The sequence below is a fragment of the Stenella coeruleoalba genome (assembly GCF_951394435.1).
Source record: "Stenella coeruleoalba genome assembly, chromosome: 10".
Taxonomy (NCBI): domain Eukaryota; kingdom Metazoa; phylum Chordata; class Mammalia; order Artiodactyla; family Delphinidae; genus Stenella; species Stenella coeruleoalba.
The window spans coordinates 31,046,767-31,073,329 of NC_137156.1; the positions used below are offsets into that span (position 1 = coordinate 31,046,767).

The 26,563-nt window shown below is 42.1% G+C and overlaps 2 protein-coding genes across 6 annotated transcripts in view; one reads left to right on the top strand and one right to left on the bottom strand.

Annotated features, from left to right (window-relative positions):
- Nucleotides 1-178: 178 nt before the first annotated feature.
- Nucleotides 179-13,716, bottom strand: ENPP4 (ectonucleotide pyrophosphatase/phosphodiesterase 4). Of its 3 annotated transcripts, none has more exons than XM_079934910.1 (4): nt 13,581-13,716; nt 6,995-7,853; nt 5,608-5,778; nt 179-3,604 (listed from the first exon to the last, which is right to left on the bottom strand). In XM_079934910.1, the coding sequence occupies exons 2-4, from the start codon at nt 7,827-7,829 to the stop codon at nt 3,240-3,242; spliced, it is 1,371 nt and encodes a 456-aa protein (XP_079791036.1). In that variant the 5' UTR covers nt 7,830-7,853; nt 13,581-13,716; the 3' UTR covers nt 179-3,239. The 3 variants fall into 3 exon arrangements, with proteins under 3 accessions (XP_079791036.1, XP_079791037.1, XP_079791038.1); XM_079934911.1 differs by lacking the exon at nt 13,581-13,716 and adding an exon at nt 13,358-13,490; XM_079934912.1 differs by lacking the exon at nt 13,581-13,716 and adding an exon at nt 13,145-13,247.
- An 81-nt stretch (nt 13,717-13,797) lies between these two features.
- CLIC5 (chloride intracellular channel 5) overlaps nt 13,798-26,563 on the top strand; it is a 190,848-nt gene continuing 178,082 nt past the window's right edge. For all 3 annotated transcript variants that reach the window (XM_079934913.1, XM_079934915.1, XM_079934914.1), the window contains exon 1: nt 13,798-13,916. The gene's annotated coding sequence lies outside the window, so the exon portion shown is untranslated. The remainder of the gene's footprint in view (nt 13,917-26,563) is intronic.

The window sequence follows — 26,563 nt, forward strand, 5'->3', positions numbered from 1 at the left end:
ATACACTGCTTTAAAAATCTGGTTAAATGTTGCAAACTGAATCCTGGTTTTAAAAAAATTGTAATGAATGCCTAGGTGGATTTTGCAGTATTACTAAGTCATGTCGACATCTATCACAGTATGTATATTTTGCGAGAAGGTGACAAATTAAAAAATCATCAATGACATCACATTGTATATTGAATGTGGTTAAAATGTTTTGGTAGATTTTATTCACATAAAATTTTTAAAATCATAACGAAGTCATAACTATGAATTCAAACAATATGGTCAAAATATATTTAACTTAAGGCACTACACACAAATTTCTTTAAAGCACACTCATGTCATTTATTTACATAGTATTTTAGGAATTTACAATACATACAGATTTCCCATCTCATCTTTGTCCTTCATTTGTAGCTTTATATACTCACAATGAAGTAAAAACCTCCAAATAAAAGGTATTAAATGCAATTATCCTTAAAGCTTACCAGATATGGGCAAGAGAAGGAAATACCCAAGAACAAGGCAGTTTTTTTAATCCTTTAATGTTCCAAGTATCTTTCAATTCTTATACCAAGCTTACTGGAACAGTAACACAAAACCAGTGGTACAGAGCATTGAAATAATTCTTATTCTATTGCTGTTTACCAGAAAAACTTGCACATTAAGAATAGTAAATGTACTTATTCTAAATTCACTCACTGAATTAACAAACTTACTAAAAAGTTTTCCTATTACCTTTGAGTATTGTTGTCATAAACAGTTAAATCTTTCCTGGAGCCAAATACTTTCTACCACCCAGAAAACACAGAAGCATATTAGTCAATTATTTAACAAAATACACACCAAGTGAAAAAGGCTGGCTTTACTGAAATATTTTCTCAGTGTACTAGAGGAGTCATTGGCTTTAAGTGATCATTTTTAAATATACAACTGAATTAACATAAAGTTCAATATAATAATATATAAACGTCTCTTTGATTAAATACTCTTCTTGTCCCATCAACATATACAAAAAACATTTACAACTTTAATTCAAGTTAGTATTTTGAGAATGGAATAAAGAACAAGACAAATAATAGGTCTTTTGTTCAAAGGGCTGAGACACTGCTGGGGCATCCCTTCCTATTCCATCCTCCATAAAATCCACTCACAGGTTGCATGCTATGGACAGACTTCTGAAACTCGTAACTGCCAATCAAGCCAGTACAACCACTAAAGCTCACACCACTGCAAAGACCAAGCTCTCCTCAATTAGTATTTTAGACATTTCAAAAAAATGCTCACTGCTTTAAATATGACTGTTCTCCTGTCTTTTTTTTTTTTTTTTAATGGAAATGGAAGTAGAAAGAAATTTTTCTATTATTTTGTTCAGATCAACGATTAACCTTTAGGATAACTTTTATGTGAGGCAAAAACATCAGAAATAAAATCTGTCAAAAAGCAAAATGAGTCCTGGTGGTTTTATTTATTTATCATGCTGTTCTTAATACAGTCACCTATGACTGCATGCATGGACTATTCATGCAGGGTGTAGAAATGCTTCTCAAGAACCCCAAGTACAATGGGTACCAAATACCGGGATCAGGAGATCAGCAGTGACCACAGGATGAATTACGTTTGACGACTGGCACCACTGTTCTTGACCACCACGGATAATCAGCATTTAAGTGGGCTGCATATTTACTGTAGATTATCTTTGTATCTGTAAAACAGTTCCCTAGTTTATTTGTCAAAACTTTAAAGATCGCACTAGTAATATTAACTGCTTGCCTCAGCTGCTGATGAATGGTTCTTGAACTCAATTTTTCCTCTAATAGATGGAATCTCGTCTGCCACAATTCAGTTTCTTCCTACTAATCATGATTGTTAGAAGGTACCACTTAGCAAAGCTAGGATAACAGTTATTCACAACAAATCCTTCGCTCTGAACAAGTATGTTTTAAAAGATATGAGCGGAGTGGTTATTTCTATGAACCAAATATGGGAGAAAAACGCAGAGGCAGCGTTCAGGCTACTGAAGGTTAACAGAGTCCTGAGAGTTTCTTCAGCCACTTAACGCATGATTCATGTAAAAGATCAGAAGATACTAAATTCCATTTTAAATTTAGCTGCGCTATAGCCTAAAAAGTAAGGCATAAAATTCCCAAAGGTAAATAGAAAAATCTCTTTTCCTCATTCTGACCCAATCAAAACCAGATTCGTATCAGGTCATACATTTCTCGGCAGCACCTGGAGACCTCTGGTTACAAAAAACAACATGAGAAAGTTAAAAATGGTAACAAAAATTAATGAATTTTTAAAAATTATGATTTTACCTTGTGAGTTAGAAGGAAGTACACGAAAGTGAAGTGCAATTATAACCTTTCCTGAGAGCTGGGTTCTATGGGGACGTGGGAGGCTGCTCCCAGGCCACTCACCTCCCACCACCTGCTGTAAGTCACACAAAGTGTACACACATACATGCAACACACTGGTACGTACATACACACAACTAAATAACTTACACAAAGGCATTGAGTACAAAGTGAGGAAAGCACGTTTCCCTATTTTCTTAGCCTCTTCTTAGCAATACTCTTCAAAAGGTTTAACTTTTGAGGCCTCAGTAGCTTAAGGGTCTTAACAAAGACACACTGGTGAAGAAGACTTAGGCTTTGTATCATGGGGTCTTTGCTTGTTTTTTATAATAGTTTTTCTTAAAATAATTTCTTCATATGCTAGATCTTTTCTGCCTGCTTGATCCATTTTAATTAACCATCACAGAGAATTTCCTACCTCAAGGGTTTACTTGGGATACAAACTCTATTAAAGGCACATATAAAAATATAGGAAAGTTTTCCTTCCTGATACACAAAATCCACACATTTTATAAAGATTTCTGTTGTGTAATTTACAAATGTAAAAATTTATTCAAAAAGCATACCCACTAAATTTTTGCATATTTTCATCTATAGATGTGTCTAATCTTCGTTGCAAAAAAAAAAAAAAAAGGGCAAAGGCAGTATTTTTCTTAAAAAAAACCTTTCTAGTTAGGGAAACAGTTGGTGTTAACTAATGATTTACTAGCAATGTTTTCTACGGTCAGAGTTTTTTGTATTAGCTAATGCCGCAAAACAAAACACAAGGAAAAACAAAATAATTGTAGCATGCTTGGTCTAAGATCTTTGTCTTTCAAAGTATACTTTTTCATAGTTGTAACACCATTCCTTGGGCGTGTCCTAATCACAGCCACTTTGTATAAACCCCAGCACATGTCACCCAATTAAAGGATCATCGTCATCATCTTGTAGCTGAAGTCGGGAAAATGGCCGGGGTCCAGAGAGTCTATTCTGCATGATTATGATGAGGCAGGTCAGAGTGGTTAAGACCAAGAGCGCACCGATAACAATTCCTATGGCTTCTGGGAGATTAATGCACCACTGGTCCACTAGCAAACACTTAGTGTGGCCGAAGGTTCCATTATTGGGATGTGGCTTTAATCCCAGGATGTGGCACATCATTGGGTAGATATCCACAATGTTAATGGTGCTGTGCTGGTAGCCTTTGTGAAATGCAGGACCGTGGGCAGCTAGAAATGGATTCATACTAGGCAAAGAATTATCGTAACCATGGTCACCTACTGGAAAAGAACAAGATGATGTCAGTAAATAAGAGCAGCTTTTCTACCACAAAATAACTTGCTTCTAGTGTAAATTCACTGCATTCTCGCCAGTGTCATTCCCATTAAAATTCTGATTAGTTGGGCCAAACAGGTGCCAGCAGCACAATTTTCTGTTTTCTTCAAGTCACAGCCACGTCCTCTATTTCACACACACACCACCCCCACCTCTTCTCGATCCGTCATGACCTCAGGCTTTAAAACTCTCTCTCAGTCCCAGCCAGTGTCCAGCACTGTTTGCGCAAGCCCACTGCAAACAGCACCAGTGGTAAAAAGAGTGGGCGGCCTGAGGGTCCTGAGTAACTGGGGAGAGCAGAAGTGAGTAAAACCAGTGAGTGGCAAGGAAGTTAGCCTGAAGCCTGACCTACGTCAGCTGCTCCTGGACAAGACATAGGATGTGGAATACACCACTGGTCTACTGACAGCTGATGGACACCTCAGCATCTGGAGGGCCAGGGGACGGAGCACGTTACGGAAGGGATTCTTGCCTTGAATGTGACGTCTAACCTGGTGACTCCAACTTGTAACTCTAGTAAAAGTCTAACTCAAAGAAAAACCTGATGGTCCCTGATATCATTCCAATACCAGATTCTCAAGCTTTTGCTTTATTTTTTAAAATATTGCCTTTTAATGCAGACCAGTTACATTTAATAAGCTCCTACTTCCATAGGAAGTGCAGGTGACTAAGTGATGAGTGGATCAGTGTTACATATTCTTTAATTGTATGTTTGAAATATTTCATAAGAAAAACAACCCACGTGACCAATACAATAAAAAGCACAATATAACATTATATATAGGTATTATGATTTCAGTAATATAAATGTATATGATTATAATGTGAATAATATAAACCATATGATTTAATAATAAAAATATGCATTTGTATGTCACAGAGAAAAAGATGAGGAGGAGGAAAACACCCACAATTAACATCTGACTGTGCTTCTGTATCGAAGGATCATGGACAGTTTTTGTTCTCTTTTCTGAACTTTTCTGTATTTTCCAAGTTTTCAATAATTAGGATACAACGTAAGTATCAATAATGTATCAACTCTAATGGCCCTCAGTCTCATCCTTGCCTGATGCGTCTGAACTGCTATGGATCAGGGATCTGCAGACTACAGCACCTGGCCAAATTTAGCCCTCCGCCTGTTTCTGTAAAGGAAGCTTCATTGGAACAGCCCATGTCAGTTTGTTTATGTGGCTGCCTTCCCACTATAAAGGTAGGATTGAGTAGTTGAGACAGAGACCAGCTGTCCCACAAAGCCTAAAATATTTACTATTTGGCTTTTTACAGAAAAATTTTCTGACCCCTGCTATGGTTTACAAAAGCAGATTTTTGAAAAATGTACTTGAATTGAATTTTCCTTATGGGTAAAAAGCTGTAATTCTCCCCTATACATTTCTTCAGTTTGAGGAGAGATTTTGATCCATCTGTTTTGTTTACTTGGTCGATTTTTGTTTGCATACTTTCTGGTTCTTGCCCAGTGTTCTAACTAGCTGTAGCACTCAGGTAAACAATTTCATCACTGGGGAAAGACTTAAGGTTACTTGGACAAATTTTTTTAACACAAAAAAAGAAAAAAGGATTTGAACTAGCTAATCTCTCCCCCTTCACTTTGTTTCTTGACTTCTCTTTTATTTTCTTTGTTTCTTTACTACTCTCTTATTTTTACAAATCAAGAGAACCAGCCTTGAAAGTTACTGACAGTAACTGAAGTTTTTGTAAAAAAGTAAAACTACTCCTTCACCCTTAAGATCACCCAACCTTCTAATCTAAGGATGAAACTGTGGTTTCTAAAAATGGCTCTCAGATGAAAACCTGAGAATCACCTAGTTGAAAATCAAACTAATTATACTGTGTGAACATCTCTAAATCAATGTATCCTGTTAATGGAACAATGTCCCGATGTGTGATTTATCCCTAGGATTCAAAAGAAAAATTCTAAATAAATACTTACATTTTAGTGATGATTTATTTAGCACAATTGTCCAGCCTTCATCAGCAATCAAAATAATAGGTTGAATTCGATCATTATGTTGGTAATGAAACCTGGCAGGAATGTCTTCTTTGAGATAAACATTCATGTGAGGGTCACAGACTTTCAGTTTGTTATAAACCTTTGTTCTGTCTGGAAGAAAAGGAAACAGCAAAGGAAAAAGTCATGTTGACTGATAAGGAAAAAATATTTCTAACTAGAATAACTGGAAATAAGTCCTGAACAATGTTATCTATTAAAGCCCTTTAATCATTAAAAAAACAGAATAATAATGCTGTAACAGTGTTGGGGACACACACACACACACACACACACACACACACACACACACACACCTTTCCAAGCATTCACGTATCTCTCTTCATTTTGTGATTATCCCTGGTGGACTTTTATACAAAGAGGACAAATTTCACATCTAGCTTCCTAAGTAAATATAAACTAATTACATATTACTGCTAACTACTAATTCTAAGATTGGTAGACGAAAGGTATATCTCACACAAAAGTCCAAGATGTTTTTTAAGGATAAAAATTTCCTTTTTCCATTAGTGTGAATAAGTAAGAAATATATCAACAAAGACCTACTGTATAGCACAGGGAACTATATTCAATATCTTATAATAACCTATAATGGAAAAGAATCTGAAAAAGAATATATATATATATATGTGTGTGTGTGTGTGTGTGTAAAACTGCATTTCGTTGCTGTACACCAGAAACCTTATAAATCAACTATACTTCAATAAAAAAATAAAAATTAAAAAAAAGAAATACATCAAAAAGCAAGGAGGGACTTCCCTGGTGGCGCAGTGGTTGGGAATCTGCCTGCCAATGCGGGGGACACGGATTTGGAGCCCTGGTCTGGGAAGATCTCACATGCCGCGGAGCAACTGAGCCTGTGCGCCACAACTACTGAGCCTGCGCTCTAGAGCCCACAAGCCACAACTACTGAGCCCGCGTGCCACAACTACTGAGTCCATGTGCCTAGAGCCCGTGCTCTGCAACAAGAGAAGCCACCGCAATGAGAAGCCTGCATGCTGCAATGAAGAGTAGCCCCTGCTCGCTGCAACTAGAGAAAGCCTGCATGCAGCAACGAAGACCCAACGCAGCCAAAAATAAATTAATTAACTTAAAGAAAAAAAAGCAAAGAAATAATCCCTTTGAACCTAAACCTTAAGCTAATTGCCTAAAAACTTATACATCAGGGGGAAAACATAATCCCGCTCTGAGTGAGTATAGGAGTGTATGGCTGTGAACTACAAAACGTCTGAGCTTCGTTCTTTTACAAAACCCTTCCTCCTCAATCAACCGCCCCATTCAAATATTCCTTGGCTAAAAGCTTACTTACTTATTTTGGGAAGTATTGCAGCAACGGGGGTCAAGTCTACAAGAGTGTAGTCTGAGGGGTCGATGCAGTGATCCAAGTTTATCAGCTTGTCCTCAGAACACTGGGTCATCCCATGATCACTTGTAATGATCACATTAAGATCTTCCCACAGTCCTAACACCTTGAGTTTGTGAACTAGCTCACCGATATGGTCATCTATTTCTTTCAACACTCGGCGCATGTTTTCTTTATCTTCAGGGCCATATTTGTGGCCACTTGCGTCTGGCTCTTCCCAGTAGAGTGTTGCAAAGGTGACAGGTGGGTTCGAATTGCTCAGCCACGTGGAGACGTTACCGAGTCTCTCCTCAAATGACACTGAGGGGCTGTAATTCATGAAATAGGAAGGTGTGGTATTGTGAATGGGCACGTCGGTACCAGGCCACATAGCAGCAGCACTTGATCTGTTTTCCTGAAGCTGGTTGGTCACCCAAATAGGGACTGCCTCATTCCACCAAAAAGGATCCTTGTCATTACTGTCAGAAAAATGTTTCTTTGTGATGACATCATACATGGAATTAGCCACAATGCCATGGCTTTCTTCATACAGGCCTGTCACGATGCTGTAGTGGTTTGGAAATGTTTTTGTGATAAAGGCATTTTTAACCTGCTCTACCAAGACACCTTCTTTGATAAAATTCTGGAGATGAGGAAATTCATAGTTGTGTAGATAGTCAGCTCTGAAGCCATCAAAGGATACCAGTAGTAACTTGGGTGGCAAAGTACAGGAAGAGTTCCCTCTACAACCAGTTATAAGTCCAGAAAACAAACATATCAGCAATAACTTCATAGTGAACATGCTGAAGGAGGGCAGTCAGGGTTCCTAAAATATAAAAACACAATTCATAAGTAGTAATGCTATTTGAGTTGGATTAGGTTTCAGAAGTTTAGTCATCGGGAGAAGAAAACCAACATTTATAAACTTTTTATACACCAGCTTTACCTACATCAACTTGAAAATTAAATAATGTCACTTACTGAAAGATAACTGAATAAAGATAAAGTGGGAAAAAATAAAAATTGCCTTTACTTGTCCAGTTGTATGTCCTGCCCCCTTTTTCATGCTCTGAAGGGGATATGGGTCGTTCTTGTGCCCCATACCAATGGGCTGCCTTGTTTGTTTGCAGCAGAAGTTATTCTAAAGGTTTAATAAGAACAAACGAAGAAACAAAAACAACCCTTTTGCACAAAACAGAAATAACGCCAAGCTTTCAGAGGCTCCAGGGAGGGCGATTATTTTTCTAGTTTCATGACTGGTACCCTATAGTTCCTTTCAATCCACAGAAATAGGGGGTGGAAACTCTACCATACTGGCTCATCATCAGTTCCTGTTGAAAAATACTGGCATGAAAAAGGGGAGTAAGTAATAAATACTACGTGAGGAAAAGGTCCCGCCTCAATCTGAACCTGCCCGATATTCACAGGAGGCTGACAGACAGACAAAGCCTACAGGAACTTGGATGTCACGGTAGTTTCTGAGGAAATGCAACAGCTGTTGAAATGCATTTCATCACCATATCCCTTTTAAACTTCCTTTTTACTGTCAAAGACGTACAGTTGGCCCTCCATATCCACGGGTTTTACATCCATGGATTCAACCAACCGCGGATGGAAAATCCAGAAGGCTGACTGTATTCGTGTACTATTGCCACTTTATATAAGAGACTTGAGCACCTGCAGCTTTTGGTATCTGCTGGGGCTCCTGGAACCGATCTCCCTGCGGATAATGAGGGGCCACTGTAACTATCCTGCCTACCACCCTAGGCTCAGAGCGCTCCCTGATTTTTTGGTTCTTTTTTTAACAATCTACTGATTACAAAAAAACAGATTTCCCCAAACAAATCTCCCTACCTTCAGACTCTATCTTCTTTGGTTCCTAAGCAAATAGGAGATGTCATTTAGGTAGAGTGAGTCTCCGCTGCTGCCGTACTTCTTTTTTTATTATTTTTTAATTTTTTTGCCACGCCAAGAGGCCTATGGGATCTTAGTCCCGTGACCAGGGATTGAACCTGTGCCCTCTGCATTGGAAGTGCAGAGTCTTAACCACTGGACCGCCAGGTAAGTCCCCTGCCACACTTCTTCAAGTCCCCAGGGCCTCCTGTCCAGAGCCCTTCCATCTCTTAACTGACCTTCGTACCTCGATCACCGTCCCCTTATTCACCCAACATCCGCTCCCAACTTAACCTTCCCAGGAATAGCCCTGTCCATGACATTTCCTTGATAAAATCAGTATTCAAAGTCCCCCAGCCTATACAGAAACACCTCTGCCTGGCATTCAAGTCCCTCCATTATCCAGGCACAACTCACGTGCAAATTACTATGAAACAGTTACAGAAATCATGGTCAACCTTAATTCCCTTTTACCACACATTGCTGTCACAGTCTGTCTGAGATGTATTACAGAGACAATAATCGTTTATCTAGGTGACCTATAGGTGACCTATAACAGCTCTTCAGTAATAATTTGTGTTTCCAAACCTCTTAAAGTTACTTTCTACACATGAAATCTTTGCCCAAATACTCTCTTAGGTCAATAAAAAAAAAATCATTCAATAAATAATATAACTGAAGTCTATAATACCAAAATTTATGTATGTGCCATTTATCAGAGGACAAGGGCTTTATACTTTTCAAACATAAAATACTCAAAATAGGGGCATAAATAATCAAAACAACGAATCTGGCTGTCATCTTGGAAGAACAAAGACGAGCTTGAATGAACTCTGTTCTACAACACCACGATTTCTTGTAATGCTGCGCTTGAGACCCATACATCATAAAGCATTGTTTTTAAAACTAAGCCCTTTGAGGAATCATGTCACAGTATGTCTAAAACTTTTCCAACGGAGTTCCTCTAAGAGCAGAGGGGTGCCGAGACAACTGTATATCCACGTGCAAAAGAATGAATTTGGACCCCTCAGCTCATACCATGTACAAAAATAAACTCAAAATGACCAAGATTAAGAGCTAAAACTATAAAACTCTTAGCAGAAAATATAGGAATAAGTCTTCATGACCTTGAGTTAGGCAAAGCCTTCTAAGATACAGCATCAAAAGCACAAGTGACGAAAATCATAAATAAATAAATTGGACTTCACCAAAATTGAAAGCTTTTCCATTTCAAAGGATATAATAGAGAGAACAGAAAACCCACAGAACGGGAGACAATATTTGCAAATCATATATCTGGTGAAGGATTTATATCTAGAATATATAAAGAACTGTAACAACTCTAAAAGTTAAATAATCCAATTAAAAAATGAGCAAAGGATCTGAAAAGATATTTCTCCAGATATAGAGATGGCAAATAAGCACATGAAATTATGTTCAACATCATTAGTCATCAGGGAAATGCAAATCAAAACCACAATGAGATACCCCTTCACACCCACTAGGATGGATATAATAAAAAAGATAATAACAAGTGTTGGCAAGGATGTAGAGAAACTAGAACTTTTATACACTGCTGGTGAGAATGAAAATGGTACAGGCACTTGGAAAACATTCTGGTAGTTCTTCAAAAGTTTAAACAGAGTTACCGTACGACCCAGAAAATCTACTAGTAGGCATATGCCTCAGAGAAATTAAAACACAAGTCAATGATAAAACTTGTACACAAATGATCACAGCAGCATTATCTGTAAGAGCCATGAAGTGGAAACATCTCAAATGTCCGTAAGTGATAAATGGATAAGATGTGGTATATCCATACAATGGAATATTGTTTGGCAATAAAAAGGAACGAAGTGCAATATATGTTATTGCTTGGATAAACCTTTGAAACATTGTGCTAAGTAAAAAAAAAGGCAGTCACAAAAGATCACTTCTTGTATGATTCTATTTAGATGAAATGCCTAGATAGGCAAATCTATAGAGATGGAAAGTATATTAGATTTGTCTGGAGCAAGGGGTTGAGGAGAAATGAGGAGTAAATGCTCATGGACACCAGGTTTCTTTTTGGGGTGATGAAAATGTTCTCAAATTGACTGTGGTAATGGCTGCACAATTCGTAAAAATGTACACTTTAAATGAGTAAACTAGACAGTATGTGGATTTTACCTCAATAAAACCATTATATTAAAAAAAAAGAGTAGAGAGAAATGAAATTGCAATCTTAAAAGCATCTGGATTGTCCTGCCACAAAACAGGAAACATCTCTGATGTTTCATCTTACCTCAAAAATTATGTGAAATGTGTACTCGACACCACAGACCTGAGTTTTTTAACGTGAATGTGTTTCACCTCATTTCCCATGTGCAAAACAATAAAACAAAAACCTGTGTCCGCCCCTCTCTCACACAAAATACATACAAATCAAAATCTTTCTTCCCCAAATCTTGAGTGAATAGGAGGGTCAAGGCACATGTGCTGTTTACCCTGTGGTTCACTAACCCCTAGCACACTGCTGGATTCTTGTCTCCAGACTTAGAAGCACAGACAAAGTGGAAAGATTAGAGGCTCTGAAATCAGAAGGATCCCAGAACTCGAGCTCACATTTAGTAGACGGGCAACTGTGGGCAGATCTACCAGCTTCAGTTTCTGTGTTTGTAAAATGCGGATACATAAAGTGTTAAACAATATAGGCCCTCAAATTTAGTCTCTTTTTTATCCACAGTTACAAAGCTGTTATGTTAGGAAAAAAGTCTGTACCGTGACAGGCGGAATGATACTACTGTGAAACTATAAAGTAGATAGAAATAATTTAGGCTAACCTCTTCTTTTTACACAGGATGAAGATGAAGTCCCTGGATTGGCCAAACTCAGGAAGCAATTCGTAGCCTTACTGTCTGTACTCTTACGAATTTCAGGTCCTTAACAAGTTTATAAATCTAGTAACAGCGAGTTGACAAGTCTGGTTTTAATCTCCAAACTATGAACGGGACTTTTCCTGCTTTCATTAATGGTGCCTGTATCTATGTCTACCGCATTCTGTTTCATCCCAACAGGAGTGTTAAGCTATAAACAAAACACCAGTGAGAAGTTCTCAAGTATTTCCAAGGAATAAAAAAATCACTCATTGCTATATTACAAAGCACCGGGAGAAATTCTGTAATTTTTCAAACCAAAAAGATATCGAAGGGAAGGAAAAAAAGCAGAGTCACCGGAACTACACCCAGATAATCCCAACCGAAGTTGTGTGTAGTTTTCTTCAATTCAGGGCCAAAACACACTCTCCCTCATCTGGGATGACTTTCTTACTTGGATGAAATGTATCTCGGGCAATTCTCACTGGCATTCTTAGCTGAAATTGGGGGAGTGTGATAGTCAAAGGATATGATGAAAGCTATTTGCCGCCATTAGCATGCCATCTGCTCTGTAATACAAAAGCCTTATTCTAAACACTTCACAAATACTATTTATAATGAAACTCTTACACAGCTTTAAAATAAAATAAAAATAAAATAGCATTGTCTATTCACATAGATAACATTGGTGGTTTTCCCTAGATTATTATTATTAATTTTCTTGATATTCTAAAGAAAAACTAAAACTACTCTCTGAAAGACTCTTAACAACTCTAGGATTCTAAAGTATTCTTCAATTTTCCAGCACATACAAACTTTTCCGGCATCTTCAAAACAGCTATACTTAATCTTACTTTCTACATATATTATTTCTTTCTACAAAATAACTCCTTGTGTACTTCTTCTGTGTTCATCAAATTTCTCCCAAATTATATTTTGTAGCTGATTTAAAAGCAAGGAGGAGATATTTATATTTTATATATTTTAGTTATAAAATATCTCCTCCCTGCTTTTAAATTCTTTTAATTTCCTTAAAATAGCTTGGAACAACCTCTGGAAAAAAGGAAGAAAGAAAAGAAAACCGGAATATTAAAAGGAGCAGTTGACTTTCTATAGTACTGGCAAGGTTTCCAGCTTGGGTCCACCAGATGGCCTGGTGGTTAAAGAAGAAACCCTAGTGGAGTCAAGGCTGGAATAAACCTGAATCTGTTCGTGGTCACTAGCTGTGCTTCACGTCTCTGAGCAGGACTTTCCCCATCTGTATAATGGGACGCTGTGATCTCACAGGGTTGCAGTGCCCAGAAAAGGAAGCGTTATTTGTAGAATGCTTAACACAGTGCCCGGCCGATAAAAAGCACTTCAGTGTTACCTTTCTTGTTAGGTTTTCTAGGAAATTCGTTTTTAAATTTGGCTGTGTCACTCCCATCAACTCTAATCGAATACTCAGGCGGAGGTAGGTCGATCGATACCTTGGACCGCGTTCCTGTAAAATCAAACGCCCGCCCCCTCGGCCTCCACCTCTGTCCCGCCACCGCTCCCCGCCTCCACCCCATACCCCACCGTCCGCCCAGGCCGCGCCTACCTGCTCAGTTTCCTTTCCTCTTCCCACCCCGCCCTCGGCCGCCCCCAGCCAGGTACCTCCCGGCCGCTCCGGGGTCCCTCGCGGCTGTCCGCTAGGGGGATGTGTGTGTGTGTGTGTATCAAGGGTAGGGGATCTCACCACCTCTATTTTCAAAGCCCCTAGTGGACGGGGGAGGGGGTGGCATTTCCCTCCGGAACGCCGGGCGCGCTAGGCTCACACTCACCCGCTGCCGCCGCTTCTCTGCAGCACGCGGACCCGGCGCGCGCGGAACCCGGCGCTCCTGGGTCTTGGGAGCGACGGAGACCTGAAGGCGCAGGAGCCAGACCGAGCTCTTCCTGAGGCGCCTGCGCACTAACGGGCGCCCCTGTTAACAGCCCCTTCCTCCCTGAGATTCGCGCTACCCGAGGCGCTCCGAGGGTGCTCGGCTGCCCCGCGCGCGACTGCGGAACAGTTTTACAGCTCGTGGGGACTCAGCGGGCGACGGAGTGTGACACATGTCCTCGGATTGGACACCTCAGCCGCCGTCGATGTAACTCCCTTTCCGATTGGTTGGATTCAGGTACAACCTGGAGACAGAGGCCTTGGGGGGGTCGAGTTGGATCTAGTAGGAGAGGTTAGTTCCACTCTCCTGCCACGCCCCATCTTCTAGCGTCCCAGGGCTGGTTGCCCTTCAGGGGACCTGAAACACAGCGAGTCCCTGAAAGGGCACCTGGATATTGTCAGCCTCAGGCTTACTGCCATTCTCCGTTCGCCCCTAGTTAACATGCACCTGGCGGTAAGGTGTCTGCCGGAAAAACGACTTTGGCAGCCCCAGGGCCCAGCACGAGCAGCTTTAGCCAGTTCCAGTTAGTTGGGAAAAATACAGTGTGGCTCTACCAAAGCAGTATGTGTCCGTGTTGCTGGAGAAGTGATCACCGTATTACACGCGAATTGAGTACTAGGCAGTTTATGAGTAAGGTTGCAAGAAATACAGAAACACGGTCCTTGCAGTAGGGAACTAGGAATGGCTACCAGCTGAGAAATGGGCGTTTCTTTTTAACACGCGTGTGGGTCTGGAGCTTTAGTGTAGAGCCATTACCAAGACCCCAGAGTCTGGAAGCAGCTGCAGAGACAATCTGGGGCTGGATATTTTCTGTCGATTATTAGTTTGTACCTTCAGAAGTTAATTCCAGTTTCAAAGCTCAAGGCTGGCCTGTGCACTGGTGAATTGGGGCATCTCAGATCCGTCCGTGGGCTGCCAGAGCTGGAAGGAGTGGCAGAGGCCACGCTGTCCAGTCCCTGCGATCTGCCAGACCTGAGTTTGAATCCTCACCCAGCAGCTGAGCAATCCTGGGCCAGTATCTCTGCCTGTTTGAGCCTCCATGCCCTCATCTGCAAAACAGGCCCCCTTACAGTACTAGCCTCTTCGGGTTATTATCAAAAAATGAGATAAAACAGTAAAGTACTCAGCACACGTGCTAAGTGTCAGTGATTGTTATTGCTATGCCCAGAAAAATGTTCCTCGATGTGAACAATGGTCAGGGGAAAGCTGAGCTCTGGGGGAAATTACATGACATAAAACTGAGTTAAATTTAAACGTCCTGGCATTTGGGGCGTAAGATTATGCATGTCCCGTTTGTTCATTCACTGGGTACAAGACTGCTTAAAGAGTAGACAGAAACTGGCTGCCGTATACGTCAGGTGGTGATGGAGACAGCTGCTGTATGGGCATCAGGAGAGAAGGGCTCCCTTCAGTCACTGTCCCTGCCCCTGCCCATGTGACTGGGTCAGATCAGGGAGTCCTATGCAGCCTGGTCTCCTCTGTAAGATAACGTGGTCAAGAACAGAGGGACAGAATGATTCATAAGGATCTTTTTGTCCCAAGCATCTGTTATCCTACAAATATTTACTATGTCAACCACAAATGAAAATCTATTTCAGATGCTTAAATAATAAGGATATTTCTCATCTCACAAAACAGGAAGTCCAGAGGTAGGGCAGGCTTCAGAACTGGTTGAATTAGCAGCTCAACAATGTCACCGTGTCCTGAGTTCTTTCTAACTCCTCATGGAGCTATTAACAGAACTGGCTTCTGGTTCCTCTAGTGGTAAAGATAACAGTAGCAGCAGGGATCATATGATTCATTTTTCACTTCCTCTGGGCAATGGACGTGACTTCTTAGTTTTTTTGTTTTTTGTGTTTGGCTCCAGCAACTATCTCCTTCAGTCACTCTACAATTGTGTCATATGCCCAAACCTAAGCCAGCATATGAAATTCAGCAGACCAATTCAGTCTGCACTTCGAGCTGAGTTCTCTTTACCAAACTGCACTTCTTCTGTCAATGGAAGTGAGGTGTAGTGGGTGCTGGGAAGGCCACCAGAGAGTCCACTATAGGGTCATTGGAAGCATTTAATGATAATAAAAGAAAACATAACAGTAACAAATTCTCCATTTCCAGTGTGATTTTTCTGATATGTTCCTTTATATACAGAGACAAAATAATAATGTTCATTTATAATTTTCTTTCAGCTCAGCTTTTGAAAAAGGAATTTCATATAAATCTTAGAAATAGGGATGAAATTTAAGCCCATTTTTGTGTTGGAGATTGAAATGAACTAGGAGCTATAGTCTAAATCCGTCATGTACAAATGAATGTGGTGCCCCAGAGAGAACCGACTTGGCTAGATTCACACAAACTAATTACAACTAGAGTCTTTGCCTCCATGGCCAATGTCAAGTTTGGAAGCAGCATGTTAGAGGGAGTATCTTTTCCCCCCCATTAAGTAGACTCAAGACTTAGCATGTATTCATTAGTGTCAAATATTTAAAATGTTTTATCCTGTTTTCAAAGTCAACGGCATAGCTCTTCATGCAGTTATTTTTCTTTTAAACTCCTAATTGGGACGCATCACTCATTGTTGGCAGGAATGGGTCAGAAGCTAGAAATTACAGGAAAAAAGTTTCACAAGAAAAGTCACACCCTGCCCCAAGAAAAACAATTCCTGTCCACTGCTCAGTCTGGTTTAACGACAAAACTGAAACCAGTGAATCAAATTTCAAGTCGCAAGGAATGTATTTTAAGTTTCACTTTTTAATATATATTAGATGTTACTGTGAAGAAAACATAATAGAGGTTTTCTCTTAAATATGATGGGGAAAGGACCTTAGGAATCATAGTACTTTAATAATTTTGAAAGTTTAACACAAACTCTGCATCCACCCCATTTTCAGCAAGATTGCATTTCAATAATCTCAATCAAATAAAGACCATAAACTATTTTAAATGCTCATGTTAAAAGTGATCCTGTATTATCCATCATGAACTACTTAGTGTTAGACATTCTTCCCTCTACAGGAATTTTTTAAAGTATTTAATAAAGTTGTGCAAGAAATAGGAGAAATTCTTTTGAGGCCCTCCTATGTGGAAGGCAGTGTGCTAAATTTTAGGAAAGATGCAAAAATAAGTAAGATTCAATCACTGTCCTCAAGGTACCTCTAATCCAGAAAGGCACATGGAGAAGATATTACTTTGTTTCTTGGCCTTCCCAGAATCCATTTCCCCTTCTGGGTGTTCCTCCAGAAAACCACCCCACCTTCACTCCTAGTCGTGAGAGTCTTTTGGGGCTGACAACACTCCCCTCTTCTCCGGCATGGACATCTTTAGGGCAAATTTTGACCTAAATTGAGGGGTTTCCTGGGGCATGGGACTTCTAGTGCCGAAACCAGAAAAGTCCCAGACAAATTGCGATGAGCTGGTTACACTTAACTCAGACCCAAGCCTGGCCAGTTCGATAGAATTCTGCTTCCTTGACCAGAGGAATTAGTTCTGTGATGGGTGGTGGGGACACGCCCCAGGCCAGACGAAAGAGATTCAATCCTGAAACATTTGTTGAAACAATAGAGAGTCAGTCTTTCAGCAGGAGCAGCTAAATAAGTAGAATACAGGCATCCCTCATTTTACTGCCCTTCACAGATACTGCGTTTTTTAACACATTGAAGGTTTGTGGCAACCCTGCATCGAGCAACTCTATCAGCACCATTTTCCCAACAGCATTTGCTCACTTTGTGTCTCTGTGTCACATTTTGGCAATTCTTACAGTATTTCAAACTTTTACATCATGATGATACTTGTTATGGTGATCTGTGATCAGTGACCTTTGATGTTACTCTTGTAATTGTTTTGGGGCACCACAAACTGCTCCCATGTAGGACAGCACATTCAATCAACAAAAGCTGTGTGTGTTCTGACTGCTCTGCCAACCAGCTGTTCCCCCATCTCTCTTCCTCTCCTCACGCCTCCATATTCCCCGAGACACAACAATATTGAAATTAGGCTAATTAATAACCCTACAGTGACCTCTGAGTGTTCCTATGAAAGGAGGATTCCCATGTCCCTCACTTTAAATCAGAAGCTAGAGATGATTAGTCTCAGTGAGGAAGGCACGCTGAAAACCAAGGTCGGCTGAAAGGGAGCCGAGGTGTGAAAGCAAAGGAAAAGTTCTTAAAGGAAGTTAAAAGTGCTGCTCCGGTGAACACGTGAATGATAAGAAAGTGAAACAGCCTTAACGCTGATACGGAAAAAGTGTTAGCGGTCTGGATGGAAGATTAAACCAGCCACAGCATTCCCTTAAACCAAAGCCTGATCCAGAGCAAGGCCCTAACTCTGTTCAATTCTATGAAAACTAAGAGAGATAAGGAAGCTGCAGAAGAAAGGTTTGAAGCTAGCAGGGCTGGTTCATGAGGTTTAAGGAAAGAATCTTTTTCCATAACATAAAAGTGCAAGGTGAAGCAGCAGGTAGTGATGTAGAAGCTGCAGCAAGTTATCCAAAAGATCCAGCTAAGATAATTAACGAAGACGGTTACATTAAACAACAGACTTTCAATGTAAATGCAACAGGCTTCTATTGAAAGAAGCTGGCATCTAGGACTTTCATAGCTAGAGAGGAGAAGTCAATGCCTGACTTCAAAACTTCAAAGGACAGGCTGACTTTCTTGCTAGGGGCTAACGCCGCTGGTGACTTTAAGTTGAAGCCAGAGCTCATTTACCATTCCAAAAATCCTAGGGCCCTTCAGAATTATGCAAAATCTACTCTGCCTGTGCTCTATAAATTGAACAGCAAAACCTGGATGATAGCGCATCTGTTAAAAATATGGTTTACTGAATATCTTAAGCCTACTGTTGAGAGCAACTGCTCAGGAAAAAATACTTCTTTCAAAATGTTCCTACTTATTGATAATGAAGTGAATGAAGGGAGCCCTTCTCTCCTGATGCCCATACAGCAGCTGTCTCCATCACCCCCTGACGCATACAGCAGCCAGTTTGTGTCTACTCTTTATGCAGTCATGTACCCAGTGAATGAACAAACGGGACATGCATAATCTTACGCCCCAAATGCCAGGACGTTTAAATTTAACTCGGTCGTATGTCATGTAATTTCCCCCAGAGCTCAGCTTTCCCCTGACCATTGTTCACGTCGAGGAACATTTTTCTGGTCATAACAATAACAATCACTGACACTTAGCATGTGTGCTGAGTACTTTACTGTTTTATCTCATTTTTTGATAATAACCCGAAGAGGCTAGTACTGTAAGGGGGCCTGTTTTGCAGATGAGGGCATGGAGGCTCAAACAGGCAGAGATACTGGCCCAGGATTGCTCAGCTGCTGAGTGAGGATTCAAACCCAGGTCTGGCAGATCGCAGGGACTGGACAGCGTGGCCTCTGCCACTCCTTCCAGCTCTGGCAGCCCACGGACGGATCTGAGATGCCCCAATTCACCAGTGCACAGGCCAGCCTTGAGCTTTGAAACTGGAATTAACTTCTGAAGGTACAAACTAATAATCAACAGAAAATATCCAGCCCCAGATTGTCTCTGCAGCTGCTTCCAGACTCTGGGGTCTTGGTAATGGCTCTACACTAAAGCTCAGACTACTGGGGTCAGGGCCCAGCTCTCCTAAATGCTGAGGCACACACTCTAACAAAAATAATTCAGGGGGCTTCCCTGGTGGCGCAGTGGTTGAGAGTCCGCCTGCCGATGCAGGGGACACAGGTTCGTGCCCCGGTCCGGGAGGATCCCACGTGCCGCGGAGCGGCTGGGCCCTTGAGCCATGGCCGCTAAGCCTGCGCGTCCGGAGTCTGTGCTCCGCAGCGGGAGAGACCGCAACAGTAAGGGGCCCGCGTACCGCAAAAAAATTCAGGTATATTACAGAGGAGGATGGACAAAATAGCAAGAGTCTTTATAATTATATCCAAGATTTCCAGATAATTTCATATTTGCTTTGAACTGCTTTGGAATGTTTCAGGCTAATTTTCTTTCCTGAAGATACCTATCCTTTCTTCTTTGCCATGAGAAAAACTGGCTGTGCCCTTTCCTATTTCTGACCGGTCATGAATGTAATCTGCCTTACTTAACCTAAGGCATCTAGATCTGTTATGTAATTGGTTCTGTTAGGTGAATTATATTTGTTCCAGGTACGGTACAGGAGCCCTGGATATTCTGATGCTTTCTGACACCCCTTATAATAAAAGATGTACTTGTTCCGTTGGCATAATTTGTCGGAAATAAACAGAAGGCTGCTTCTGTTTCCTAGAAGTCACTTTTCTAGAAGGAGTACAAAATTGGTTAGCAAAACTTAATTGGGTTATTGCTTCCTGAAAGTCAAATCATACCAACAAACAAAATGGAATCTTTTAAGAAATGTCACTCTTTATACTAAAACTCAAAATTAAAGAAAAAAAGAAAAAAGACCTTTATAAAATCATAGGACTGGATGAGCGCACAGAGCAGCTCATCTGTGCTACCCTCCCGGGCCTAGTCTGGGTCTGAACAGATTCTGCAGACACAGAAACAGGTGAGGGAGCAAGAAATGTGGTAAAGCTAAACAGCTGGTAAGAAGAGAAAGTCAGATCATGCACTCAGCTCCAACGTACCACCTCAGAGAAGAATTAGGTGGATTTCTGGCCCCTTTTCCAGAAGCCAGTGGAGTCCTGACTCCTCACTGCTGCTGCTTTAGGTCCTAGTGGTATCGTTACTGACTCCCCGCAGGGCGTCCAGGCCCAACTCCCCCCAGGACACCCAGCATCATGGTTTTTCAACTGTCCACACAAGCTTCTCAACCACAGGCCCCGATGTCCTCAAGGATCGCCTGCTATGGTCCAGCCTCTAGGGATTCAGTGGAGTCACCGTGCTGCTCACCGAAATCCCGTATCTTCTCATTTTCCCCTCCGTGTAACGCATCTGCAACACTCAGATACTCTTGTTGCCAGTGAGCTGTTTTGCTCTCATCTTGGATGTTTGCCAGCTCACCCACTGATTGGCCGAATCCCCCCTGTAGCGCCTGAACTTCAGATGATCCCTGCATGTCTTCCATGTGCTCAGCAGCCTCTCTCAGCTACTTGGATGTGGGACTCAGACCATGCAGGACCTCCCAGAGATTCAGGGAAGTTATCCGCCTGTATTAGTTTTCTGGGGCTGCCATTACAAAGTACCACAGACTGGGTGGCTTAAACAACAGAAATTTATTTTCTCATGATTCTACGTTCCGTGAGAAACTTCTAGTTAAGTCGAAGTTTCTTGGACTTCTAGCCTTCAGAAGGTGTCAGCAGGGTTGGTTTCTTCCAAGGGCCTCTCTCTTTGACTCGTAGATGACCATCTTCTCTCTCTTTGTCTTCACATGGGCTTCCCCTGTGCATGTCTGCGTCCTAATCTCTTCTTGTGAGGACACCAGTCGTATTTGGATTTGGCTCACCCTTAGGACCTCATTTGACCTTAATCACTTCTTTAAAGGCCCTGTCCGAAGTGCTGGGGGTCAGGACTTCAACCTCTGAGTTTGCAAGGGACACAATTCATAACCTACTCAAAGAGGTGGCTGGTCCACCTGCCAGAGTAATTTACCTGATTGCAAGCGTGCCCTACCTGCTGGTCAGTGTCCCATACTTGCTGGCCAGGGTCACGTGGCTGCTTGCTGACATCACCCACCTGCCTGTGACAGAACCCGCCCCCAGGCCGGGGTGACCAACCTTTACCCTAAAGAAAACCCCGGCTTCCTGACACAACAGCCTGACCCCTGACCTCACCTACTTGCAAGGATACCCCCAGTTTGCTTCTTACCTCCTCCTGCAGTACCTCAGCCACCTTCTCTTCTTCCCTGGACTCAGCTACGCCCCCTCCTGGGCTGTTTGCTTCCCTTCCTTCCCCTTGCTGTCTAGTCCTCACTCAGCATTCAGCTGGAGCTTTTGTTAGAAAATCCCTTCCTATGGCTCAGACCCCACCAGTGGGCTCTCATCACACCCAGAACTCATCCAGGCTCCTACAGCTGCTGCTCTGCATCACCTGAGTATTCCTTGGACCTCGGTTCCCTCCAACTCACTGCCTCACACACATCATTCCTGACACACTGGTCTCTCCTTCCCAAAGACACAAATCTCATTCCCACCCTGAAACTTTTGCCCCATTCCCACCGCCCGTATCACCCTCCACATGAGCTTTACACACCTCTCTCCCCATACTCGTTAAATCTCTGCTTATATAGAAATTCACTTGGTTAATAGAGCTTATACAGCTGTTCATAATTTCAGATGTTTTGAAGACTGCAGTGTTGTAAAAACTTAAAATTACAGAGATAAAATGTATACTAATTAATGGTCTTTTCAAGAAGAATGACATTTAAGGCGCCCTAGGTAGATGGTTATTTATCTCCTTTCTCAGAGTCCTACACAAAGGGAGACTGTATACAATTTTTCAGGAGCCCATTCTTTTCTTTAATGATCCTAATTATGTGTTCCACCAAAACTAGTTATGTGACTACAGGCAAATTAGTTAATCTGTCCAAGTCCTTTGTAAATGGAAACATTTCTGTTTGCCATCCTCAAGAAGCTGTGTGATACACACATGGGGCAAACTCAAATGAGAGAATACTTGGAGTGGGTATTGAGCAAGTTAAAGAAGAGAGAAAAATTTTAACTCATCTGGATATTTCATGCTATATTTGAACGTGTGCCCATCCATAAGGGAGAGATGGAGACTATTATCACTGGCCCTTTGTATGGCATTCTCTGTTGGAGTTTGTCCCAACCTTGTTTTTCTTTTCTCTGATATTTACTTTTAGTTTATATGATGCCACCTTAAGTCCTTTCTGGAATAAGTTGAAGTTACATATAAATACATTGTTAAAACAGCACTCATCCTTTGTATACTGGAATCATGCTTTTAAAAAATTAATTAAAAAATTCAACTACACTTTGAGCTCTGTGACATATTAGCCCTTTCTTTTCAACCTATAGTTTGAAGATGGCTAGAGTCATTTTGCAAATAAGGAAGCAGAAAACATTAAAATAACCTAGGATGTGAGTTTATCCTTCTGTTATCTCATTCTTCACCCCCACGCACACACATTTTTTTTTTCTTTTTGATTTCTCAATGTATCTAGAACGCACCTGGAATGAACCTAAAAATACTTCTTCCCTGAGCATGGTATGTAATGTATGAAATGATTATTTCCAAGGTGTTTAAGTTTATGAATGACTACAGAAAGTTAAAGCCAAAAAGGACCTCAGAGATTATTGAAATCAAGCGTGTGTTTTACATGTAGGAAGCTTTAATTACCTACTTAGTTCTGAATAGCAAATTTGAAGCACTCATGTCTTCCCTCAGGGCATTATAAAGCTGTCAGATTATATTGTACTACTTTGAACAGCCTTCTGAGGCATGTTTGTACCTGCTTCTTGGGTACTTTAGGAACTTCCTAAGCACTGAATCAGTCTTGTAACCCGACTATCTTCCATCTGGGCAGATTCGTGTGTCTGGATCTGTTCACTGAACAGATTGGCATGGGGTGCACATCGACCCTGGGTCAGTTTTTTGAGCACAGAGAATTTTCTCCTCTACAAGATGCATTTCAAGCCCTCAAAGCCTCCACGGGACATTCTTTGTTTTATGGTGGGTTAGGTGAGAAGAGTAGAATGTCTCAGTCCAACTCTTTTCATTCAATGCATTATTGAGGGCCTACTGTGTGCATAATTCTGTGTTAACCCAGGTAAGAATAGTCAAGAGTTTGCTTCTTCCAGGACCTTGTAGTCTAGCTACCCATCAATCCAGCTAGGAGACTGTCACCAAGCAAATGCCTAGATGGTGGTCAGGTGCACCATCTTGGTTAAACATGTCAATAAGCCATTTCCTGGTCTTAATAATGTGGCGCAGTGGCTTGGGTGAGAAAGAAACGTAAGTGGCTTCTCCTGTTTCAGTAATGGAGGCAAACATAGACTCATCAAATGTGAAAGTTGGAAGGGACCTTAAGGTATGTGAGTCCATCCTATTTGCTGTCCAGGTAGGGAGGCTGAGGCCCAGGGGGGCAGGTTCGAGATCACAGCCCATTACTGTCTGACCCGGAACCTCCAGCTGGGTTCCCACTGCAAGTCCTGAGCCCTCTTCCCCTCTCTCCATGTCCTCAGGACTAACTGTGCCTTTCAGCAGTAGCTCAGTGCCCTGGGGCAATTGTATTGACACAGCTAACGTTGAGGGCAGAGATGTAGGGGATTCTCACCAACATTCAGGCATCCTGAGAAAGCATATGGCAGATCTCCTTGTTTGATTCACGATCTGGGTTGTATTCTTCATCTTAAAAGATAGAGTTTAGGATGGAAGCACTATGAAGTTGCTCCCGAGCTGATAGCTCACACCGGTCTTAGCACACCACGCCCCGCTTGTCCCACAGTACTGTGCGTGGACCACAGGATTCAGGTGACAGAGAAGAAAAATACCACCAGTGACATCAGTGGTCAGCTGGCCCCACCTCTGTGCTCGTGCCAACGGCTGAAGGGTGTGTGCACAGAAATAGCTGAGAGTGGCCAGTGACCTAAGCTCCATCCCCAGCTTGAGAACAAGTGTTCTGGACAGTTCTTCCCTGCCACCCCTGCCTGTGATGTCAATGGAAGCATGTATCTTTGCTACCCGTCATTTTCCTGCTTTTGTGACCTGCCGTATCTTAGGATATACCTCATTAACTGGACCCATTTACAAAGGGGGTGGGGGGTTGCTAAAGAGATGAGCCAGGCGTAGATGCCAGGAGGAAGTTCATTCTGGCACACAGAGCCCTGTGTTGGGGCCACCGCAGGCTCTCAGGCTCTGCTCTTGGGCTGGGATTCAAGGGCGGGGGACATTTGAGGGCAAGGACAGCCCACCAGATTAAGAGGATCTGGCTTGCTGAGCATGTTAGCAGTACAGCGATGTATCATGGACCCACTGATCAGGTCTAGGGTACACCGTCAGGGTTGGACCCTGGTTAGACCCAGACAAAAAGCAGAGTTGATGCTGAGGTTTAGAGGGCTGGGAGAGAGCTCATTAAAAGCCTCCTTCTTGGGCTTCCCTGGTGGCGCAGTTGTTGAGAGTCCGCCTGCCCATGCAGGGGACATGGGTTTGTGCCCCAGTCCAGGAAGATCCCACATGCCACGGAGCGGCTGGGCCCGTGAACCATGGCCGCTGAGCCTGCACGTCCGGAGTCTATGCTCCGCAACGGGAGAGGCCATGGCAGTGAGAGGCCTGCGTACCGCAAAAAAACCCCAAAAAAACCCAACCTCCTTCTTAAGCCAGCTTTGGTTCTAGAGAATGAGAAAGGAGATGTTCCAGGGCTGGTCTGTGGTAAAAGAAGAGGCGAGAGGAAGGAGATGAGGCAGCCCACGAGGTGATCCCAGACATATGGCGCCAGAATAAACTCTGTTCACACCTGTACCCTCTGCGCTGTTTCCACGGCCCCCGCTCTTGTTCAGACCTGCATTGCTACTCCCCTACCTTGACTTGTCCTCCTTACGAGCTATCCCAGCCCAGGCCTCATGTTTCGGGAACATGAAACTGGAAAGAACTAGAGCAGGAGGCATATAGCGATCACCATAGCAAGCATTTTGACAGTTGTTTTGCTGGACAGTGTGCACCAATGACCTTGTGGTCGCCTCCGGAGACAGAGTGAATCTTCGAGTCTGTCTCTTGAGGCGGAGGTAGATGAACACAGGGAGATGATTAAGAAGGCTTTTCACTTTTTATTTTATATTCTTTGATAGGCTTTGAATTTCTTACGTTGTGCCTGCTTTCATGTATTTCTTATATAATTTAAAATTAAAATATATAAAATGACTTGTAAAAATTAGAATGACAGCATCAGTCTGCTTGGGCCCCGATAAGTCGCTGCCATTGTGGTCTTAACGGTGTGGAACTGGCACACGAGGAGGGGCAGGGCAGGGCAGGGCAGAGGGTGGGTCCAAATTTGTAGCCGGTGCCAAGGCAGATGGCATCACGGGCCAGACTCTGGCACCACCATGGGGCAGGCAACACGAGAGCAGAGTTGGGGAGCTCTTAACTCAGGGCACCCCCAGAACCTTTCCATGCCTCAGTTTCCTCATCTTTAAAATGGGAGTAGGGGCGATGACATTAGTCCCAGCCAACTCACAGGATTTGGGTTTTGTTTTTTTCTTTGGTTTTGTTCTTTCCTGGTGACTTGATGTTCCCATGCATTGTGGGTGTGACATAGTGATTGGATATTGAAGCAAGGTGAAGGGTCAAAGGCAGACAAAATGACTGGAGCCAAGGTGGGACGAGTTAACGACCTGATACATGTTGTAATGACCTACTTCTGCTTGGCATCTCCAGAGAGCTAAAAGCAGGACCTAACCACCATCGTTTCCAAGAAAAGAAAGCTAGTGGCATTTTGTCAGAGTGGCAGAAGAGAGGGCTCAGCCCTGTTTTTGATGGTCTTACGGATTTTAAATGACCACAGGAAAGCAGTGGAGACTTTTCTTGAGATATAAATCTCTCTCTCTATCCTTTAAGAAAGCTCCACAAACAAAATACTATCAGAATGATCACTGTTCTGCCAGTCATACTAATGAGGAAATGTACACTTAAAAATTTTTCCCTTCCCTCTCCTCATGACGGAAGCCCAGAGAATGCCAGCTCCAAGGCCAAGTTATCCATCCATAACTAAATGCATGGGCAAGAGCATACACCTGCAGTTTTTTTATTGAAATATATTTGATTTGCAGTGTTGTGTTAGTTCCAGGTGTACAGCATGTGGTTTATATATATTTTTTCAGATTCTTTTCCCTTATATGTTATTACAAGATATTGAATATAGTTCCCTGTGCTGTACAGTAGGTCCTTGTTGTTTATCTATTTTATATATAGGAGTGTGTATCTGTTCATCCCCAGCTCCTAATTTGTCCCTCCCCTCCCCTTTCCCCT

Bases quoted from the DNA above. Each gene is read 5' to 3' on its own strand.
- ENPP4 (XM_079934910.1), bottom strand. From the start codon at position 7,829: ATGTTCACTATGAAGTTATTGCTGATATGTTTGTTTTCTGGACTTATA. The intron at 5,779-6,994 runs GTAAGTAAGCTT...CTTTTCTTCCAG, and splicing joins TGCAATACTTCCCAAAATAA to ACAGAACAAAGGTTTATAAC. The intron at 3,605-5,607 runs GTAAGTATTTAT...GTTCTTTTCCAG, and splicing joins AAATAAATCATCACTAAAAT to TAGGTGACCATGGTTACGAT.